The 24,052-nt window shown below is 44.5% G+C and overlaps 1 protein-coding gene across 1 annotated transcript; it reads left to right on the forward strand.

The window, feature by feature from the left end:
- The first annotated feature begins 15,460 nt into the window (after window positions 1-15,460).
- Window positions 15,461-23,604, forward strand: LOC136461160 (uncharacterized). Its single transcript, XM_066460578.1, has 13 exons — window positions 15,461-15,795; window positions 16,217-16,331; window positions 16,444-16,485; window positions 16,900-17,067; window positions 17,161-17,340; window positions 17,995-18,192; window positions 18,302-18,519; window positions 19,848-19,953; window positions 20,061-20,102; window positions 20,970-21,137; window positions 21,229-21,408; window positions 22,582-22,779; window positions 22,879-23,604. Exons 2-13 carry the CDS (start codon window positions 16,221-16,223, stop codon window positions 23,338-23,340), a joined length of 2,073 nt encoding a protein of 690 aa, XP_066316675.1. The 5' UTR covers window positions 15,461-15,795; window positions 16,217-16,220; the 3' UTR covers window positions 23,341-23,604.
- Window positions 23,605-24,052: the final 448 nt, after the last annotated feature.

Below are 24,052 nucleotides of genomic sequence, written 5' to 3' on the forward strand. Positions count from 1 at the left end.
GCAAGAGGATAGTCCTACCATGGTGCATTTGACCACATACCTGCTTGCTCTGGATGAGCAGTATGACCGGCAAGCCTTGGAACTGAGGATCTGCCTCCGTCGAGCTGTGGAAGCCGAGATCTTCACCCGGATGCTCGAGGTGCAGCTTGCTGAAGCACGTGGCTATACTGCAGCTACTGAGAGCCAGGAGACCGTTATGTCAGAAGCTCTAAAGGAGGCTGAAGATCGGCATGTCCATCAACTATGGGAGGCCTATCTTATCACCAGGGCCAAGCGGAGGATGTTGGCTGCTAAAAGGCAGGATGCCTCGATCTTGGAAGGGATCCCTATCTACCCGCCAGAAAGAAGAAGAATTGGTATTGCAGCACCGCCAGCACCTCCACCCTTGGAAGTGTCAGAAGTCGAGCCCTTGATTCCTCTCACTCAGCCATTGCCTAGAGAAGATGCAGACCCATAGCCAAGGCGGTGGAAGAAGCCGCCGTGCCCAGTAATGAAGATGCGTGGCTAGAGTAGCTTAGTTGCCTTGGAATGTTGTACCCGTAGTAGTGTTTTTCATCGTTGCCCTCTGGTATTGTACTCTTGTCGTTGTTGTTGGTCTGTAGTTGTTGAGATAGTCCACTAGTAGGGAAGGTGAATGCTGTGTCATGAATGGGAGCCTGAATGCCTTTACGTTGTACTCATATAAGACAGTTTGGAATATGCATGTTGCTTATTTTGCTGTGTTTATTGCGTTCATTTACCCTAAGTTTCTTAGACGCGCTTAAAGTTTTCAAGGGCAATGTTAGGTGGATTACAAGAGAAGTTGCTTTTCAGATACCAGCAGACCAGTCATGGTTGGAGAACATTGGACACTGTATCGACTAATCATGGATGTCCCAGCAGAACACTTGAATCTTTTTAAAATAAATCGGCCATTGGATTTGAATTCCTTGTCCCTTGTGGTGAATGGAACCTTTGTTGTTTGAATTTTCCCTTGCAATACTCCCCTTACTCTGTGGTCTATGACCCCACCGCCTTCATAGCGTGTAAATTGGTAGTAGTTGCTTGGTTAATAGCTTATGGTGCCGCGATGAAATCGAGGGCTCCCTGTGGAACAGCTGCCACATGGTGACGTTGCTTGGCACACGCTGGTATCGAGGTTGTTGACCAAGTACCTTTACCAAGTTACACCGCCATACCACTTTTGCTACAAATAATTTCCTTGGAAATGTTCAGGTGTTTACATGGGAAATCCACAACAGGTTGATCACATAGTGTTCTCTCAAGTTAAGCAAGAGGAGGTGGTTTTGGAGGAAGAAAGTATGACATGGACTCAGTCTACATGAAAGCCAGATGTGGTCGAGTAAAGGAAAGAAAACGAAGAGTAGTGGGAAAAAGGTTAGTCGTGGATAGTCGGGAGTAATTGTAAAAGCCTGAGTGAATGTCTTGTCCCAAGCCTTGTGTTAGTTGACCGCACTATGTCTGCTGGATTGTTTCACTGCATGCCCTACGGACCCCGTCTGTGTCGAGTTCCTTAGCTCCCCGTTCTCGCATGGCCGCGGCATCGTGCCGCACTCGCCGTCTTTGTGCACTGTGCGTTTCTTCTTTTCCCAACATTCGGTCGGCTCTCGACTCTCACGCCTCGTCCCTCATACCGGACCCCCCATCCTCTCCTTTCTTTCTTCTTTTGGTGACATGACCGCCCGCATGCCTCCCTCGTCGAGCGCACCCTCTTATCTCCCCTCCTTTATTTCCCATCCGCTCGCTTGTGCAGGGAGCGCACCATGGCCGTGTTTATCCCCGCAACATGAATCATCTGTGTATCCCATCCCCGTCGCATTCACTTCTGGTGTGTTGCGCCCCACCTCCGTTCACCCCTATAAATACCCTTGGTCCTTACTCTTCTTCTTCTTCATCATCCCATTCCCTCGCATTCAGAGCTGAGCTACGAAATCCAGTCAACATTGTGAAGCTAGGTTCGTCAGTCTGAGGTGATGGTGTAAGCTAAGAAGAAGAAAGGATCTTATTTTGTCGAAGAAGTTCAAGTTCTCTTGGTAAGTTTGGTCTTAGGGTTCACGATGTTTTACTTCTCAGCCGACTGTTTCTGGATCTGTTGGACCTACACCATGTTTTGGATCCTTATTATCTTGTTGTTTCTCCATTGTCCTCACCTATCTCGACTTCTGGAGTAAGTCTCGATTGTATTAGGTTGCTCTTAACTATGTATCCCTAAATCTCCGTGTGGTTTAGTATTCAAAGTCGTATAATCTTTCATGTAATCCCTGATCTACATAATGTAATCACGTTTTCCCCTTTGGTTCTTGCTTCAAATCTCGGGACGAGATTCTTTTTAAGGGGGGTTAGTTGTAACACCCCTGGTGTTACGAGCTCATTTAGCACCGTGATTTAGGCCTAAGTAAAATTTTCGAAACAAGTTTCTCAGAATTTTTTTATTTAAAATGTACTTGTTGCGATAAGTGAATCCTGTGTGACTCAGTTTTATGGACTCAAACCAACGCTAGTTAAATTTCTCCGTGAGTAAAGTTATTTAGGAATGTCGGGCACCAAATCTAGCCAATAGATATCGAACGATTTGTTATATTCGATTAAGCATGAAAAACAACTTTTTTTTAAATAAAATAAAATCCATTAATAAATAAAATGATATATATATATATACTCACGTGTTTATTTTGATAAGCACGTTCAGTTGAAAAGCTTTGGTCTAGTGGCATGTTTACGTTTACATATAGACTCGTTTTAGTCCCTAGATAAATTGGTAACGTACCCGCGACAGCTGCCGTTTTGACCGCTTGAATCACCCAAATTATTGCGTCGCGCCGCACTGTCGAGTCGATTGCTTGCTCTTTCTTTTTCCTGTCAGCTTCTGTGCCATGCCATAGCGCGTGGAGCATGTGTCGTCCCTGCTGCTGCCGTGTACTGGTTCGCTTGAAATTTCCCTTAGGATTGCACGTAAACGTGGCCCCGGTCGTAGTGATGATGGGATGCATCGCTGCCTGGCTTGACCCGGTCAGCCACGTTGGGCCAGGACGTCCTGCCACACCGTGTTGATGAAGAAGGTGATAGGGCCGCTGTTGTCTCCTTCCCACTCAATTCTGAAAAGTCGCATATCAGCAGTTGCCTTAACTGAGTCTATTAGCAATTTGATTCAGTCTTTCTATCTGGCTAGACCTGTGCCGTGACAAGCACAAGCTATGAACTAGCCCTTCCTTGCACAAGCGCCTATTATACTGGCCAGATGATGTTCCTTCCCATCTCCGCCTTGTTGTCTTTCTTTCAATCAATGTCTCTATCTACCGTGTCTCTGTCTATCTTTGCTTGTCGCTGCGCCACTGTTCCTTCAACCAGGCATGCAGGTCGGCCACCCTAAGCTACTGCTGCTTTCTCCTACCCCTACTTTTTGAGGAAGCCAAGCCACTACCTGGCACTGCTCTCCGTCCCAACTCCAGTTCGCAGTACCCCGCCATCGTCCGCGCGCTCTCTACGCTGCCTATTCCGTTCCCCCTACGCGCGCGTGGGTTTGCATGTCCTGGCTACGCTGGCTATGCTGCTCGTGTGCATGCTCCCTCTGGATAGTTGGGCAAGGCGTCGTCCTTGCTGCTGCTGCCCTCGTGCGCCTATCTGCTACCCTCGTGCGTCTTAAGCCAAGGATTGAGCTGCTGCCGTGTACTGCTCTCTCTTAGCTCTCGCTCTCTCATTTCGCTCCAGAGCATGCACAGTCTTGGCCACGAGCTCTGAGCTGAGCTCATCATCGTTGTTCATCGTTGTGCCTCCCTCCCTGCTCCGCTGCCATCGTGGCTGCCTCGAGCTCCTTCCTCAGCCTCGTTGCGCCCTGCTACTCCCTTCCCCGCACGCGTGCCCAGGCCTCGCGCGGTCCTGCAATTCCTCGGCGCCCGAGCCGCAGCGCCCCACCATCATCTACTGTCGGTGCCGGCCCTCCCCCGCGCGAGCGCACGCGCCGCCCTGCTCGTCCCCGCTCGCCTCCCGTTCACCGGAGTCACAGCGCTGCTCCTCCCGTGCTGCGCGCCAGCGTTCTTGCTGCTCCTCTGCGCCTCCCACCCGCAGCAGCGCCGCCGCCCCTTCCCCGGTCTGCTCCGAGCCATTGCCCACCCGTGTGTCACGCGCCCGTGCCCCAACTACTGCCTGGGTCGAGCCTGCAGCCACCCAGAGGCACCCGTGGTCACGCCGTGTTGCCGCGCCCTCCTCCTCGGGTGCTCGCAGCACCTTGCCGCCCATCCCGCGCCATCCACATCGGAACTGCCGCTGCTGGTTTGCCGTCTTCCGTGGTTCGCGCTGGCAGGCTGCCGTGGGCCAACTCGGCTCTTGCCGCGGTCAGCTCGAGGCCACGTGGGCCCCCGTGCGGCTCGCCGGCGGTTGGTCCACCGTCGCCGTGCCTTTCCCCGGCCCTGTCACATCGTCCCCGCCGCCGGCCAGTGCTCCCCATTGGCCCTCTGTTTTGTGGATGAAGCGAGGGTATAAATCCAAGCAAATATTTTATACAGGGTCTTTACTGCAAAATACATGACTCGTTTGAATAGTGGGCTAGATCGTAGGTTGAATAGAGAAAAACATGAGGTTCTTTCTGCAAAAGTGCGTGCATGTGCCTGGGCCACGCTGCGTGGGCCGGCCTGTTGGGCCATGCATGTCCGCGCGTGCGTCCCACCGTTTGGGCTGCCTTGGCCGCATGAGCCGCTGTCGCGCGCACGCCTGTTGGGCCGCCTGCCTCCGCTAGGCCGTCCTCGTCGCCTGCCTGCGCCTAGGCCGCGCACGCCTTCGGTCCAGGCCGGCTTGCCGGTAGTGGGCCACACTGAGGCCGCGCCCGCTGCTGGGCCAGTTTTGTGCCACCGGCCCAAGTGCCTATCTCTTTTTCTAGTTTTTGTTTTAAAGGGCTAAAACTTGCAAAATCAATATAAAATTATGTAGGTATCCAAAAATTGTAAAACCAATTTTGTTAGTCTCTTAAAATCATGATCTAACTGTTGGTATATTTTGTTCACGTAGTTTGATAATATTCTTGGAAGCTATATAATTAATTTAAGGTACTTAATATTGTAAAAATATAAACTTGTAGGAATTGTTGTGATAAACTGGTAATAGTGTTGAATCTAAAATTTGTACCGTAGGCTCCTAGTGATATTAGGTACTCACTGTAAATTTTGTAGCTCCGGAATAATTAGTTTGCTAAATAGATAATAGTGTCCTATTTCGAATAATGATTAAATCGACAGAATGAAATAAGGAAAGAACTTGGGTTTATATAACTAAAATATTTGTTGGGAAATAGCGCCTTATTCGCCAACATAGATATGTAGCTCTGGAATAATTATGATGAATTAATGGTTAGTAGTTTCTTATATTGGGCAATGCTTATCAGTCCTACATTAGTCCTTCCAAAAGCAGCTTAAAATTCTTCGATTGCTTAAAAGTCTTTGAAGGCTTCATCCATGCTATCTCATTTATATAGGAATGGGTTTTTTTGGAACCATACCATTACAATTTTGCAAGTTACAATTCGTCTATTTGGAGAAGTGCCATTATAATTCTATCTCTCCCTCATCTATACCATTTTCTACACCTTCAGCGTACATGGACCCACTGTCAGTCATGTATACATATAGAAAACACGTATGAATGTCATGTCCAGGCTTCTTTCCATCAGAAGAAGCCCGCCCGCGGCGGTCAGCCCGCAAGGGGAAGTGGCGGCGCTCGCCCACGGCGGCTAGTGCGCAAGGAGGAGTGGCGGCGCTCGCCTACAGCGGCCTGCGCGCGAGGCGGAACGGCAGCGCTGGCACACGGTGGCCTGTGCGCGAGCGGAACGGCGGTGAGCACCCGCGGTGGCCTGTGCCCGAGAGGCGCGGTGGTGAGCGCGTGAGGCGGAGTTTGCGACGAACTCCCGCGGCAGCCTACGCAGAGGTTGTGTTGAGTCCGGGAAGAAGCCTGTGCTGATGGATGCCGCCGTGGCGCTGGTGACGACCGCGATGGGCATCAGGCCGGGACTGTCGTGGCGGAGGCGCTCGCCCGGCCCGAGCTCTGGACTGCGTCGCTGAAGACGCTCACCCGCGAGGTCATGGGCATGCTCATCAACAAGTCCAAGTCGGTGACCATGAGCAAGTGGGACGCGCGGCGCCTGTCCATGGAGCAGGTCTAGTACGCCTGCATCGATGCGTTCATATCTTATGAGATTGGCCGGTTGCTGCTCACAGTAAGTGCGCGGAACGTCCGGCAACCAGTGCAATGATCTCACCGTTCATTGCTTCTGTGGTTCCGGACTTCCAGTGGCTTAAGCTTTGGACTGGACATCATTTTTCTAGTGTCACTTTGTTTTTCTAGCATAAGTTCAGGCACTACAACGTTGCCCTGGCCTGCTGCAAACTGCAACAACAAGCATGTGAAGGTGTACGAGTGCAACAGGGAAGAAGCGTGGCACTCGCTGAGGTCGTGCGAGTCTGGGAAGAAGCGCGCACCGATGGACACCGCCACGACATTGGTTTGGAGCGCGATGGGCATCAGGGGACTGGCGCGTGGCGAGCCAGAGGTAGCACATGACGAGCAGGATAAGTAGCGCGTCGCCGAGGTTGTACAGCTTGAAAAGGTAGAACACGCGCGCCCAGAATAGAAGACAGCGGTGTGGAGAGCGCGCACCCGGCGGCCATGGCGAAAGAGAGCGCTAGCAGGGCCGCGTTGTGGGCGATAGATGTCGCACGGAGCGACGGCAGAGGGAGTGGCGGGATGCGGGGCAGGACGAGCACCGCGGCGAGGTAGCCGCAGATGACGGCTGCCGCGAAGGACGCGGTTTCGCCGACCGTGTGGCCTGACTGCCAGTGGAACGAGGCTACGGCTCCGCACATCCGTCTGCCAGCAGCTGCGGGCGAGTGCCGCCGCTCCGGCTCGCATGCAGGCCGCCGCGGGCGGGTTTGTTCTAACGGAGGAGGCAGGGCTTCACGTCCATACGTATTTTCTATAACTGACAGTGGGACTATGTACGTGGGATACGTATAAAATGGCATGGATGAGGGAGAGACAAAATTATAATAGCACCTCTCTAAATAGACGAATTGTAATGGCGTATCTCCAAATTTACAAAATTGTAATGGTATGATTCAAAAAAAACCTATAGGAATAGGATATATTGCAAAGTTGCCCTTTGATGTGCTAGTAGTCTGTACATGTATGACACATGGTCAGTTTGTTGGTTGCCAGGTCGCTTCTCTGTTTTGCAGTGCTAGTGTTTGGTTAATATAGAGGCTTAGATAACTATTAAAACATGCAGAGAATATAGTATATGATTTCCATGGCTTAGGTCACACTAGCAGTAGTAGTGCCTCTAGAAAAGGAAAATAATTGCTACACCAGTTTTTTTTCCTATTCCAGTTCTGCTATCTGTTACCTTTTCTGTGTCATTCCCATTTTCTGTGTTGTGAGCTGTGACACTCTGCTTGCCCTGGATGATAGATTCTGGATAGTGATTGATTGATTACTTTGCATCACCGGCTGCCAATGAAGTCTCAAGTGTGTGCTATGTAGGCATGACTGCTTTGCCAAATGATCAATGTGCAATGCAGTAACTTAAATTCATGAGGTGCCATTTGTTATGTCTTGAATATCCATACGGGTATATGCCTATTTCTAGAGATTTTTCAGTGTTGAACTCAAATTTTGAGAGCAAAAACTGTAAGATATGTGATCCTTGTGACCATTCTGTTGTCACTGGCACAATTTTTGTGACATCACAAACAAGCCTAAAAATTTAGCGCACTAGAGATATACAGCCTGTTCGGTAGGCCGTAAACGATCGTGGATTATTTACTGCTGCCTGGTTTGGTGTGAGAGAAAAAATACTGTTCCAGCTTATAATCCACGATCGTATACGAGCAAGCGAGCAGGCTGATAAACATTGGGTGCATTCTTTATTGTAACATGTGGTGTATTAGTTGTCATTTTTTGTGTACTTTCCTATGTCTTATTATTAATAAAATCGTTAGTCATTGACAGCTTTGTTATTGGCTTGACAGTTTTATTAGCACATTGCTGCAATGCAACTGCATACCTGCACACCCGTCATTGCTTGTAGTTTCTCTCTTGAGCTGTTTTAGTGGTATTTTGTTCACGTCTACAACTTACTGTAGTTCATTGTTTGTTCAGTTGACCAGTTGTTTGCTTGCATCAGTTACTGGGTTGTTTGCTCAAATAGTATAGTATGCATCGGTTACCGGGTCTTTTGAGCGGCTTAACTGTGTTGTGCCTCCTGTGAAAACAAGTTGTTCTTCGTTAAGTTTCTGCAGGTACCTGAAGTAGTTGACCAAGAAGTACCTAAAGACCAAGAAGTACCTCCCCGCCGCCTTCCTCCCTCCCCCACTCCATTCCGCCGCCTTCCTGCTCCTTTCCCGCCCTTGACCTACCCGTGCTCCCACGCTGTCGTGGATCTCTCCCGTCTCGACATCCCCTCGGACAGCGGCATCAGAACCTCCGGCTCCGCAGGTGAGCACACCTCCAAACACATCTCCTTTCCCGTTCCTCGATCTGTTAGGGTTTCAACAACATCTCCAACGTTTCTCTTAGGTCTTGGAATGTAAAGAGATTGTGGATTTATGATCCTACAAAGGGTTGGGTTTATGATCCTACAATGTTTAGAAAAGTAAAGAGATGCACTCTATATAAAATATGTTCTTCAATATATAATTAAACCTATACCAAAAAGATTTCAATTACCTAATATCAAGTGAACACATCTAGATTCCAATTTAGTCTTTCTTCTTCTTGCTGTGTAGAAGTTTACTATTTACTTTCATTTATAGATTTTGAGCTGTTAAATACATAGAAAATTCTTTTCAATTTTCAGTAGTACTTTTCTCATAGTTGCCATAGGAGCCTGTTAAAGAATAGCAGTGTTAATGCTGTGCACATGATTTTGTTTCTTGTATACAGCAGAGATGGACAAGCCAAAGCTTTGGAAGTCAGAGAGTAACGACAGGCATTATGACAATTGTTCTTCAGAATCTGGCACGCTTGAAGAGAGTGCGAAAGGACAGCTGGTCACTTCTAGATATAGTGAGTATATGAGCTATCTTCCTTACAATAATCAAGACATCACCATCCCGACGTGGGAGTTGACTGATCATGATCTGGAGAAGCTTGACAAGGCCTATATCATTGCAAAGGATTTCAGTCAGATGAAATAAAGCAAAGAATTAAGAATCTTATGTATCCTATTATTGACCAGGTTCTTGAGGGCAGAGGGTTTTGTTTCAGGATTCCCAACAAGGCAGTGGACGAAATGGAGTACAATAGTGATGTTTGCTTTCCACTCTTAAAGCGTGGAAAAGAAGTGAATTGGAATTTCTACTATGGAATTTGCACTCACACTGCGGCAATGACAGCATGGGCATTGAAGGCTATCTTTGAGAATCTTGACTCAGAGTTAGTTGTCACACTTAGAGATCTCTTTTATCGGCGTAGTCATCTGTTTCAGACTCAAGTTGCATCGGATGGGATTGTTACTGACATGTGTTTCATGTTTGGATGTACACGGAGGTCCTTGAATCTTACTTCAGAAGAAAAGGGTTGGGTTTGTGGGAAGATGAGTATACACTTAAAAGATGGTAGAATCTTGGATTGCTCACATAAAACTTATATTCCAGATGAGAGCAAGATTGAGAGCTGCACTTTTGATCAAGATTCAAAGTATATCCTTGTTCTGGAGAAGGGGACAATCTTAACTACCTGGAGCGTTAAGAGTTCCATGATACCAAAAAGTGTATCATAATGACATCCAATGGCTCCCCTAATATTTCTTCACACCGATTTTTGAAGTGGCTTCAGAGAGAGACCAAGCTACCTGTCATTGGTGTGGCTGATGTAGACCCGTCAGGATTGGAACTCATGAGATATTATTCCCAAGGATGTGTAAATTTGGCTCAGGAGAACTTCAACCTTACAGTGCCATCTCTAATGTGTGTTGGGATTTCTTTGTTTGACATTGAAGAACTGGGAATAGAGTTAAATGAGTACAACTCAAAGAAATTAACTGAGAAAGATGTGAAGATTTTGGATAATTTACTCACTGACAAGTATACAAAGTTGACACAAAGATGGAAAGCGGCAGTGGAGAAAATGAGAGTTGTTGGCAGAAAGGAAGTTTTGAAATGATGCATGAGCAAGGTTACTGCTATGTGGCAGATTGTTTACTACCGAAGCTAATAAACCGCGCAATGGGCATCAAAGAACAAGCTACACCATAATTATGTATCTCTGGTAAGTATTGATGGCTTCTTACTTATGTGTAACCATTCTTTTAAGCAATCATCAATGCATTGCTGGGATATTATGTTGATCTCATGGCCTTGTTTTGGGCTATTAATATTAATGCTGGTCTCCTCATGACATTGTTAAAAATCTAGAAAACATATGTGAGTTCAGATAGGGGGATAGAAACACAATCTGTGAGTTTAGATAGGGGATAGAAACACAGCCTATTTTCAGGCTATTGCTAATTAGAGAGCTAGAAAGAAAAGGATCCCTGCCCAGGAAGGTCCCGCTGGTATGTTAGAGGATACCAAGGACATGCTAAACCATGACAGTGGATTTCAATAAAAATTTGTTTGGGGCAGAAGTGAATATGGGGGTTCCCCTTAAGTCAGAACTTTTGGGAGGATGAAGATAAAATCTCAACCTGTGACATAGTAGGAAATTAAAACAGGGGCTCCTGGCCCTGATGGTTTTTCTTTCCTCTTCTATCAAGCTTTTTGGATATCATAAAAGTAGATTTCATGAAGTTGGTCAGAGATTTTGAATCTAATCTAGATAGATTGAACTATGCTACCATTACTCTGATTCCAAAAGAAAATAAGGCTAAGTATCTTAAGAAGTTTAGGCCTATTAGTCTTATTAACTGTAGTTTTAAAATCTTTGCTAAAGCTCTAAACAATAGACTAATTCAAGTGGCTGACAGATTGATCTGTGTCAATCATAGTTTATTGATCTGTCTGTTTCTATGTTATAAAAACATTAAGCGTTAAGCAAGTGGTGACCCATCGCCTAGAGTTTAAGCATTCCTAAGCGTTTTGTTGTAGCAGAAATTGAAAAACTTTGGTCTTGAACCGAACAAATGAGAGATGAGAGTGATAGCAATTGAGAGAGTGCAAATGAATAAGGGCTAGGTCCCTCTCCACCTTCCCCTCTCCCCTTTTTTATATGGGAGATGGGAGGGGAGATTTTCATAATTTCTCTTGGTAGAGCTTGTATTTACAAAAGAGCATCTAGGGGCTGTAAATGGGCCCTAATCATTATCTCACATGCCTCTTCACTATGTAATTAGACCCTGAACACACTAATTGGGCCCTGACACCTAATATATAATACACCCCAACACAGAACTCAAAACATCCGGCATACATTAAATTATCTATTGATCTGTCAAAACATGTTAGAAAAGGCGAAAAGGCCTATGGTCTAGTGGTAGTGCGGTCCAGTGGGATGCTATCCACCAGAATTCAAAACCTGGTGCCGCACCTTTTTTAGATTTTTTTTCTAGAAAAAGTCGGGTACACCGCACATGTGCGCGTTCTGTGGTACTGTGTGTTTTCCGCGCACTTGAGGCTAGAACCTCCCAATCTCTTTCTTTGCATATGTACGGACTCGCACGTATGTGTGCGTGTGGTGTGACCGTTAAAAGGTCCTAAATTGCTAGAGGGGGGGTGAATAGCCTAAAAATTTTTCTACAGCAACACTTAAGATAAAGTGATTAGTATGACAAATGGCAATAAGCAAATGTTGCTCTAGCTCTACTAAAAATGCAAGCCACCTATACCATAATATCTAGTATGCTATTGTCTCTATGTCAAGCAATGGCTAGGTCACAAAAAGCATTAACTAGAGAGCTAGTAATAAAGCTAAGTTACTCTACTAGCTAGACTACCACAAGATCTGCACAAGTTTAGCTAAGAAAGTAATGCAAGGTAGAGTGAAGTAGTTATACCACCGTGGCAAGAGTAAGAATAATCAACCAATGAATACAAAGGGAGACAATGAGACACCAAGATTTTTCTTCCAAGGTTCACTTGCTTGCCGACAAGCTAGTCCCCGTTGTGACGATCACTCAACTTGGAGGTTCACGCGCTAATAGGCATCACACGCTTAACCCACAAAGGGTGCCGCACTACCAACAAAAGAGGAGGACACTCAATGTCACGAGCAATGTACTAGTCACCTTTCGTGAGCTTCTGTGGGGAATAGACACAAGAACCCCTTACAATCACCAATGGGTGTGGCCAAGAACAATCACCAATCTTGCCAACACTCCTCTGCTGCACCAAGCAGTCTAGGTGGCGGCAACCACCAAGAGTAACAAGAACTCCACAGCGAAAACGATTCCTAAGTGCCACTAGATGCTATCACTCATGCAAATGCACTTGGAATCACTCCCAACTCACTTGAATTCGCAAACAAGCAAGAGAATCAGTGGGAGAGGTTTGGCTTAGCTCACAAGGATGCAATATTGATCAAAATGTGCAAGAGAGTGAGCTAGCGCATGACAACATCTATTTAAAGACCCCCAAGGGGTAACTGGCCATTACTATCTATGAGGCGTCCGGACTCCCTGTCTGGACCACCTATCAGGGGTGTCTGGACCAATGGCCGCGGGTTCAGATCCCATCAGCAGCCAATCACACGCTGCCACGTGCCCTGGCCATTTGAATCTTACCATTGGCACGCTCAGCCTTCACCATGCGCGTATCCAGACTCCCCATCCGGACCGCCACATTTCAGCCTCCGGACCAAATGCCACCACGGTCCGAAGTGATCCAGAGAGGTCTAGAGAGCAACAAAATGCCTCCGGACCCAGCCGGCCGAGCTGTCTGGACCAATGGCCATGGTCCAGACCTCCTCAAGTTAACCTCGTGCTGCCATGTTGCCATAGCACCTTCAACCAGACTCTGAGTCCATGGTCCGGATGCCTTGAGACACCAGGGTCTAGACCAATCTCCACCAGGGTCCGGAGCTACACAGAGAGCTCCCAAGAGGGCACAAAATCGACGAATCCAGTCTGACCGAGCCATTCGGACCAACATCCATGGTCCGGATCCTCTGCGCCCTGTCTTCCTATAGCTAGGGTATCCAACCGAATCCTAGCACAATGGTCTGGACCGCCTGCACAGCAGGGTCCGGAGCACTCTCCAACATAGTGCCAGGTTAGGGTTAGGTTTCGGACCCATCCACGATGGTCCAAACTACCTGCAAACCTTGGTCCGGATCAATTTACTAAGTGATTTTCAACTTCTCTCGTCTCTCCTTGATCACATATACTAACATCAAAGTGTTCCATCACTTGTGCACGCGTGTTAGCATTTTTCAAAGCATTTTAAGGTTTAAGTTAACTCACTAGGTCCTAATGAGCATGCATGTATGACTTCACCTAGTGGCACTTTGATAACCATAATTACATACGAATTTCTCCTCTTAATAGCACGGCTATCAATCCTAAATGTGATCACGCTCTCTATAGTGTCTTGATCACCAAACAAAAAATTGGCTCCTATGGTTATACCTTTGCCTTGAGCCCATTTTTGTTTTTCTCTTTCTTCTTTTCAAGTTGGAGCACTTGATCATCTCTTTTGGTCACCTCCATCACCATGACCATCATAGCCGACCACTCCAATGTCTTTGCCAAATCACACCTAGGCTTGGGTGACCGCATGCCGAGCACTCTAGTGCCTTGCCGACCACTCTAGTACCTTGCCGACCACACAAGAGCTTTTGCCGACCACATCAATTGATCTTGGACCATCCTATCTTGCCTACACACTTAGATCAAAGATTAGTCCAATAGGTTTCATCAATTAACCAAAACCAAACTAGGGCTTTCAATCGTGTAAGTGTGGAGTGTGTGGGTTGTGTGCATCCAGTTATACCCTCTCGAAAAATGTTAGAAAGAAAAAAGAAAAGAAAAAAGGATGGTACAGACTTTTATTTAGTGGCCCATCTAGAAGCCCATTAATTCAGCATAAACCCACATTCCACCATACCCACACGTTTTTTACCATAATGTGTCATTTAGATAGCTATGCGGATTGGGTTTGGGTTATGAGATGGAAAAGGTGATGTGGGTTAGGGATGAGGATATGAGTTTTTTATCCGTTTCCTACGTTTTGCTTCTCTTGGATGGTCTGGGTTACGTGTTGGGCCCATATAGAAATAAAAGAAGCAAAAAATATCTCTTTCCTTCCCTTTGAGCTGTGAGTCCATCTATGGGTCTGTTTCATAGAGCTCCATTTAATTCTGATTCTCTGGGGAAGCTGATTAGTTGATTCTCTGATAGAAGTGATTTTGTGGCTGGAAGTGATTCTTTTTTATTATTTAGCATAATCTCTCAAAATCATGATGGAGAATCACTTCACAAAATCAAGAGAAACTACTTTTTCTAGCTCCCAGCCTCTTAGTTCATTTCAAAGAATCACTTCACAGAATCAGTAGAGAATCACTTCTCTCTTAAAATTGTTTGGCATAACTCCTGCTGGACTCAGTAGAGAATCAGCTCTGGGAGCTTTGCCAAACAGGGTCGTACATTTGCTCCTCTCAGCTTGTGTAGTGCTTGATTGCTTGCTTGGGTAGCTAGTAGAGTAACTAGTTGTAATTAGCTCTCTAGCTAGCTCTCCAGTGTAGTAGTAGTTGCTAGATTGCTTGTTTGAGTGAAATCGACCAAAGAGATCATAGCAACTAGCATTGGTTAGGAGGCTTGCTTGTGGTGAAGTAGAGCTAGAGCAATTTGCTAACCCACCATCTTATTGTCTAACAAAGATTGCTCTAGTGCTTTGAAGAAAATTATTATAGGCTATTCACCTCCTCTAGCCATTTAGGTCCTATCAGCATAGGGACTAGTAGTTCCAGACCCCGCGAATGGACCACTGGCTCTACACCCATGGTCTAACAATGGCACATGCGTGGCCGGTCTCGTCGTAGAACCAGCTCTCCCCGCTAGTGGGGCTCATAGGTGTGGCTCACCGTCGATTGTTTCCCAACCATAACCTACCCCTCCTATTGGGTATGGATTGGTGAGATATGAGCTCATCTTATCCCTATCCCATACTCGGTTCTTGTTCCATTCCAGATATCCAAACAAGGAATATGCTATCCACATTCCCTCATTTCTCATTCCCACTGTCCTTTTCCCACAAATCTAAACGCCACATTACCTTTTCACTACTCCAGTGAAGGCACACAACCCGCTGTCGTTTCTTCGGGCCTGTATGGTAGGGCTCCGGCTCCACCAAAAACAGCTCTGGCTCTAGATCATCCGAAGAAGCAGCTTCAGAAGTGGAGTTGTTGCTGTTTTGGTAAAACATTCAGTAAAACAACATCTCCTGGTCGATAAGAAGGCTGAAATGCCCATAATAACCCTGTTTTTTTTCCCTTTTTTCTTCTTTTATTTATTTTGTTCTTTCCCTTAGCCCACCACCCATCGCTCTCGGGAGAGGACACCGGGATCCCGTGGCTCGTGCACGAGCACCACGAACTTTCTTCTCCGCCGTCCCACCGCTCCCGCTCGGACTACCACCACCGCCCCACACCTCCCGTCGCGCCGCCGAGCGAGGGCGCGCATCCGCCTCCTCCGCTCTGCCTCTCCCGCCCTGCGTCCCGCGCCGTCTCGCCTCTCATCGCCGCCCTACCTCCCTCCGTCGTTTCTGGCCACCGGCCTTCTTCTCCGTCGCCGGCTACGTGGGGTGAGGAGGGAGGAGGAGCCGCAGCACGTGGATTCAGGGGCAGCGGCATCCATCCCGCGTGAGAAGGGAGAAGGAGCCGGTGAGATCTACTTTTTTCAGGTCCTCCATCTCTCGCAGCTCCATCCCGCCACCCCCCCCCCCGGGCGCTCAGCACGCAGGCGATGGCGGCGGGGCAGTCCCAGGCTCTCGGCGTCGTCGTCATCCCCCTCCCGCCTCTCGCCAGTCGCCTCGCGCCCTCGCCAAGGCGGGAGCCAGCAGCCGCTGCTCCACCAAGGCGGTCACGCCGCTTTGGGAGCGCTTATGCCCCAAAGCGAAGCGTTGCCTGTCCGCTTAGCGCTTCAGCGCGCTGAAGCATGCGCTTAGTGCCGCTTTTTGGAACCCTGGTCTGTTTATTAGTTTGGGAAAAAAGTTAGAGCAGAATACATTTGAATGATTGCTAGACAGCCCCTCTTCCTTACCCGCATGATCCATTAATCTTGAGTCTTGATTTGCTCTGCCAGGAAAATGTTTGAAAGTGTGTATACGGAACATTTGAAGGGAAGGAAGGTGCTGCTTGAGACGCCCACTGGTTTCGCAGTCTTCCTTGTGAAGGATTTTGCTTTCGAACAAGACAAGGTAATATGTTGTCCTGTGATGAATTATCCGGTTTCGTTCCTTTCTTGCTTTTGGCCCTGCAACTATTTTGTAAGCCTACACGCCAATTAATTGTTCTTCTGTCTTTTTACAGAATATCTGGGTGCACTTCTCGGATCCAGAATGCGCAATTCAGGTACATTACAGCTACTGAATAATATATTATTCCACACAAGCTGGGGTAAAACAAGATCCTGGATGGACATACTTGTATTCTATTAAGGTCGCTTGAGACGTAGTTATGTTGGCCTCTCTTTCTAAATGATAAATCTATAACTAAAGATTTCAAAACATTTGGATCTTATAGAGAAATAAAAGCTAGACATACTATTGATGTTTGTTAGTTCTTTACTACCACTCCATCATTAAATATTTCATAATATTTGCATCAAATAGAGTAATAAAGATGAACGTACTATTGATGTTTGTTAGTGTACTACCACATGGTTCATGGCACAATCATATCCTCTGGTAGGCTCTTTTTATGGTCGCTCTAGGCCTGTACTCTGTTAATGATTCATGCTCTCACTTTCTTCATAAACCTTGTCAGGCTCTTGTTGCCTTGGGCTTCAAAAAAGTTGATAACAAATCTGCTGCTCGGAATGGTGATGCTGGTCCTGGAAAGGACCTGGTGCAACTAATTATGAAATTCTGCAGGACTGGAGAGACATTAATTGTTCAAGATAAGGAACTTAAAGCTTCTATCGAGAAAAAGATTGTCAGTATATGTTGCCTTTATTTTTTGATTTATGTGATAATCATTACAAACCCTAATATAGTATGTATTGCTAATGATTAAAATGTCTTTCAGGGTATCACATGTAGATGTGATGGATATGATGTTGGTGAGGTGATATGGGGGATAAAAAATGTTTTGCATGCATTTATACGTGAAGAAGAGCGCAATATAACACAGGAATATTGTCTTCCAGTGAGCAAGGGATTGCAAGAGGCCTTACAATATTATGTAGTCAATATCCCGCCAAGAATGGTAATTATGCTCTTGCTGCTGCTATTTCAAGTATTTATTTATAGGATCTATTATTGTTTAAGCTATACGTGCCATGCATTCCCCCCTAGCTTGCTGTGCTATTATTTTACATCATATTTTCTCTTATTAGTAGACTCTTACTCAACTCACTTTGACTTTTGTGCATCTGTGTATGTAATTCTTGTTTTTGCTTAAGTGTATGTCAGAAATGTTCTTCTACCATTATATTGAATGTATCACAATTATTTCCATCCAAGTCATTATTAAGTATATTGTGTGCCTCTTGTCCCTTCACTTCTGAAGTTATTGATGCATTTGCCCATGGCCAAATTATTGTTTGTACTGTCGATGCCTTTCTTCCTTTCATAATTCATAATAAGCAGAGTGTTCTCTAATTCAATGAACTTCTGAATAATGGAGATATTATTTTTCGAACTGTTTTTCATGTATCCAAACATTAGTAATTCTGTTGTTTGAATTTCAATGACTAGCCAATTTATTTTTTGTCACAGTCCATATGCACACTAGTATTTCTAGTTTACATTCCCTGTGATTTCTCAGCTTTATTTTTGTATAGATTGAAGCTCCTCCATAACTCTTACCTTGCAGCATGATTCTAATTGTTGTGCCTTTTTCTCTTGCTCTCTATTTCAGGTTGACAAAACTTTCATAACCAAATTTGGTTTCCTGTGCTACCTTGACATGAACCTAGAGGGTTTTCCAAAGGAATTGTCAAGGTCATTTGATGAGTATGTTGGGATTGGTGACACTATTAAAGATGGCTTGGACTATGCGAAAGTGCTTGCAATGGTACTTGTTCCTGACTTGGTGGAAGAACGTGGTTTCTCTGAGGTTAACGAATCTTAATTAACAGTTGTCGATTTTTACAATGTAATGGTCACATAAACTTGTCCTTCAGTGATAATTGATGTATGAATTTGACTTGCTTTGTTTTGTGTAGACATTTTCTCATGATTTGGAATCAAAGTTGCATCAGGCTAAACTGTTTCAAGCTAATCGTAAAGATGACCTTACTATGCATGACTTGGAAAAGATAATGGGATACCTTGATTACCTCCTGTATGTTCCTCAGCTGAGAGACAAGATTATTATGGATGTGAAGCTTATGGAAGCGACACTTCTCAGATCTCTCAAGGCAGTCCAAAGGGTTGATGTATCGTAAGCACTTGTCGCCCATCTGCTCTATACATCAATATAGGGTTGATTAGTGTTTTGTTCAAGTTTAGTATGCGCAGCGAAATACAACTCTCAGCAGGTTGAATCATAGCCCACATCTCTTTAAAATTTATTTCTGTATCATGGTAGAAGGAAACAAATTTAGGGCTTTCTTGCAGCTTAGTTTTGTTCTTTCTTTTCAGATCTGTTAAACAACAATATGGGGTACTTGTTTCTACAGAAGTGTTTTGGACTAGGACTGTAAATTGGAGAACCTTAGGGTGCCCACTGACCCTCTTTGTAACTTCCCAAAATCCATGCACTCTTTGATATCGTTTCATTGTACTAAATATGGTAACCCCATTTGCACCCCTAATTTGGACTCTTATTTGGTGTTTTAGGTTCGAGTTCGAGTCTAAAATAGTCTTTAGGGTTTGATCTTTGTTGTGGACAATGAAAAAGACCGGTTAGGATAGTTGTTCCTTGTAGCTCAACACTGGTGAAACATGTATCCTCATGGAGGAATGGTGGCGGGTGGCATTTTTGATGCACTATGAGGCTGGAGCCTTGTTTGGGCCATTCTTAGGGGGTGTTTGGGACTACTCCGCTCCCATTTTTTCAGCTCCGCTCCACGAACTCCACCATAGAGTTTGTGGAGCAGGTGGTACTGTTTGGCACACAGCTCTGCTCCAGCTCTAAGAATGGGTTGTTTTCATGCAAATGGTCCATTATGCGCTTGATTGAAATTGCATTTGATATTTTCCAAGAAAAATAGAAAACAAATGTAAGAAAATAGAAAACAAATGCTAGCTAGATTACGTCAACTAACTAGGCAGCTAGGTTGGGCGAGGGCCAAACGGTCAGGCAAGAACCGTGATGTTCGATGGGCAGGGTGAGGATATTGACATGGAAGGACGTCACGTAGGCAGACCAAGACCATTGGAGATTAATGAGCGGAACAAATAGGAAATGAACCGGTGATTAATGTGTGGCAATGTGGGTAATTATCCCTCAACTCTACGTGGGAGTACAAAACTTCAAAAACTGGAGTACCCCTTGAGGTGCTCCAGAAAAAACGTGGAGTTGGCCTCCAGCTCCACCTTTTTTGCAGAGCGGAGTTCGTGGAGCTAGGCGTGTTTGGCAACGCGAAGCTGGAGCGGAGCTGGAAAAACGGGAGCGGAGCAGTCCCAAACACCCCCTTAGGCTTTGGATGTTGGTTACTTTTCTTAAGTTTGAGATGAAAAAAGCAAAGTACAGGCTGCTTTTAGTTTTCTTTGTGAAGTAATCACATGGCTGCTTTTAATTTTCTTTGTTCTTAACTTCCCTGGCAGGGAACCTGTAGATTTCAATAAAATGGAGTTCAGGAGGGTGCTGCTCGAGACTCCCTCAGGTTTTGCTATATTTAATGTTCGTGAAGATGTGTTTCGTAATCCTAAGGTAGGTCCAAACACGCTTGTGATGAATCACCTATTTTCCTTTTTTTTTGTGCCATGCAACGGATCATTGAATCCAGAAACTGATAAGTTTTTTTCCCATTTTTGCAGGATATCTGGACTTATTTTACGGATATACTTGATGCACGCAAAGTACAATATCTCTGAAAATTCAACTTATATTTTTAATTTCGTCCATTGCTAATTTGTTTGTTCATTCGTATGGGATCAAGTTACATAGGAAACTCTTCTTTTTTTAATGTCTCTTGAGGAGCAATCATGCTTCCATCTCTTCGCAATTTAAGTTGGGACCTGTTTGGTGGAGCTCCCAAAGTCAATTGCTCCTCTGCCGAAAGGCCGTTTCCAGGAATCACTCTATGGAATTGACTCTCTGAAATGAACTAAGATATTGGGTGCTGAAAAAAACAGCTTTTGATTATTAACTTCATTCCTTATTCCGCCGTAGAATCTCCCAGAGTCTCACAGAGAATCACTTCTAGGTCATCTCTACCAAATAGGCCCTTAGTAGTACACCATCAGTGGTAATGATAAGATCAGTGCCTGATTGGCTATTTGGGTGGGTCTAAATGGGACAAATTGGCTAAGCACTGGGTAGGTTCGGTAGGTATAGCCACTGTGTGCGTCCATAGCAAGGCTTGGCACTCAGCTTTACAGCATTGCTAAGAAGACTGTTACTTCTAACTGACATCAAACATCGAATTAACCTAACCTTGGTAGGATAAATTGACTAGATCTCTAGGATGGATGATGTACGCTCTGTAATGCCCTGCCAAGGAGAAAATACTTTTACTTCCAATCACAGGACATGCCGTACCATCTTCCTGTAGTTTGATGGTCAAGCATAACTTCCAAAAAGGCTTTGTTCTTGTTGTTACTTTGATTAGAATCATTTTGATCATGCTGCATTTATCTTCTCCATTTGAACCGCGCAGGGCTCTAATATTTTTTATGTGTCACCCACTATCATACTCTGACTAATGTTCTTTTGGATCATGTCAGCTTGTCTTTGCCATTGGTTTTGTAAGTGTTGATGAAAAATCTGTTACCCGTAATAGTCATGATGGCCCTGGTGACAAACTGGAACAGCTCATTCTTAGATTCTGCAATGCTAAAAGGGAATTGGTTGTTCAAGATACACAGCTTAAAGCTGTTATCGAATCAAAACTTGTGAGTTTTTATTCCCTCAACAGTTTTCCTTTTTATCATCAGTACTGATTCCAGTCAAATGTGGCATTCTATTGTTGACATAGTTTCTCAGGATGTCAAATGCTGGACAGGTGACCAAGTTGTGGAAGAGGTTATTTGGGGACTAAAGTATGTCATGCCTCATTTTATATTGGAGGAAAGGAATAAGATTACTGATAACTATTTTCTCCCACTGAGCAAGCAACTGCTAGAGGACCTGGAAACATATCGAATCAATGTCTCCACAAGTGAGGTATTTTGCTCTCCTTGCTATCGCAATGCTATTCTATATTCTGATACTCTTGATATATCATAATAATTCAGATTTGGAATAGGTTCAATTAGTGAATCACCTATGGCTTAAAAAACGCTGGCACTTATAAAATGAAAACTACCCATCCGTTTTAAAGGCCAATTTTACCCGAGTATCATTGACATACGTCGTCCTCACAAAATAGAAGTCTGTCCTCTACTATTAATACAATGATACGCAGCTCTCCTGCGTATTCAAGAAAAAAAAATAGAAGTCTGTCCTATTCTATAAGAACAATTTAGTTTATCCAATTGTACTTGAGTGCCATAGAATTGGAGTGTTGACATGGACTATGCTGTAGCATATGATCTGAGCGCTTAAAGAGTTGTTTACTACTTTCCTAAATCTGTGAATGTATAGCAACACATACCATGGTCTTACTGCACCTTAGTTGCAGATTGCACAGGTATTTGTGAGCCTGATTTCTTCACTGTTCTTTTGCTTCACTGGTATGCCATTCAAAGCATTGTAACAATTGACATGCTCAATGCCTGTAAACATTGATTAAATGCCTGCCTCATGTACCTCATATTAGAATATCTTTTTGGCGTGCTCCATTAAGACAGACAAAATAGACTTCAGAGAACTAGTGGCAGCCATTCCTAGATTTGAAAGATTTGTTATTCCGCTTCAGTCCTTTTAAATCGTCTCAGTAAATTGATAGTGGTTCTGCTTACATTTTGGTACCATTGATGACTATTGAATTTTGGAGTTTACGGTTGAAATTCTCTATCATTATTAGCATATTGTGTTTGAAATTAAACCATAAATTGGTGGTGCACTAGAAATTGAAATCCTTCCCTGAAATCTGCAACAATATTGTCCTCTGATTCTAATATCAATAATGCAATATCGTGCATCAATGTAATTAGATCCTGTTATTGTTCATTAACAAGTAGTTTGTCTGCAACCATGTGGAATTTATGTGTATTTCTAATTTGTTGGTATTGCCCTGTGATCATGCTAACTCACAAGTAGTCCGTAGTCGGTACATGTTGTACTGTATTTTCAAGAACTTAGCTTCTTGATGGTTTATTTGTGTATTGATTGCTGTACCTTCTTGAATTTTATATGATTAGGTTTATTTGTTTTCTTTTTTATTATCCATTTCAGATTACTGCAGATATTATAGATTTGTTTGGTTATGTGAAAATTCTTGACATAATCCTCAAGAAAACTTCCAAGGCTTTACACACCAAATGCGATTGTTATGTTTCTGATATCATAGTCAGTGAAGATGATGTGACCTATGCAAGCATGATCGCAAAGGTTCTGGTTCCTGAGTTTAAGGAAGAAATTGGGCTCCCTGAGGTTGAACATCTGACAAAATTTGTTAATATAGTCAATGCATTACCAATAATAATTGGATCTGGAGTGATTGATAAATAAAATGTGTTTTGTTTTGTACAGATTGCTGGTGGTTTGGGATCAAAGCTAATGGATCTGCCTAAAGATGCCAGAAAAGCTATTGCTAATTGTGACAAACAAGAAATCCTGGAGTACCTGAAAAGGCTTTCAGATATTTGCAAAGAGAAAAAGTGTGCATTTGAGAAGCTCCTGGAAATTGAAGCTCAAGTTGGTGTTGCCAGGATGGCTGTCGGTAATGAAGCTGTTGGTAAGGATGATGAGGGCAAGACAAACATAAAGGGTAGCAACAAGGACGGTGGATCTAGAAAGAAGCGCGAGACAGAGGTTACTAACAAGGGCAAAACAGAAACAATGGGTAGCAGTAAGGATGATCGATTTGCAAATAACGGCGAGACAAAACCAATGGAGAATGGCCGATCTGCAAATAAGGGCAAGAGAGTTAACGAGGGCAAGACAAAAACAAACATAGCAAGAAAATCTGTGGTCCATCCAAAAATTGTTTAATTCTGAGTGTGAATATGGGGTTGATCACTAAACATTTTCTTCACGTTGATTAGATTGTGTTTAATTCTGAATGTCTCGACATGGATCTATCTGAACATGTAGTATTAGATTGTGTTGAATCTTTTCTTTGTTTGAACATCTGCCTAATCTGCCATGACACATTCATGTTGTACCCAACGAACATACCATTCATATGTTGTGTTTTGGCTTCAAAAAATTTGCAGCATCACAAAAATAAGAAAGAAAGAAAAATGCATTATGGGTGTGCCATGTAATCGGGAAGAAAATTCCGTTGAGACAGTTGTCGGGACTAGCTCGAGTAGGAAAGAAACCGGAGAACAATTAAGGAAAATGCAGGGATAAATATTCTGAGTAAGGTAACATATTGCTGGTCATGGAACAAAGAAAATGCTTGGGGTCCGTTTAAATCTCTGAATTGCCTCCAATGAATTGAATTGGGCTCCAATACAAAATCTAAAAAGGATTGCATTGCTCATGAACACCAAATTTTGTGTTTGGTTGGCATAGGAATCATGCGTGAGAAATCTCTCACTCCCAAATTCCAAATACTATTTCGTTGGAAAATTAAAAGAGATTTGTGAAACAACATGGCTTCCCGAGTTTCCAACCTTGTTCCTTGTCGTTCATCAGGCACTAGAGCCACTAACCCTTGTCGTGCATTGCGCGCCTGATCTCCTTCCAGCGGCCGGTG

The sequence above is a fragment of the Miscanthus floridulus genome, chromosome 6 (assembly GCF_019320115.1).
Source record: "Miscanthus floridulus cultivar M001 chromosome 6, ASM1932011v1, whole genome shotgun sequence".
Taxonomy (NCBI): Eukaryota; Viridiplantae; Streptophyta; class Magnoliopsida; order Poales; family Poaceae; genus Miscanthus; species Miscanthus floridulus.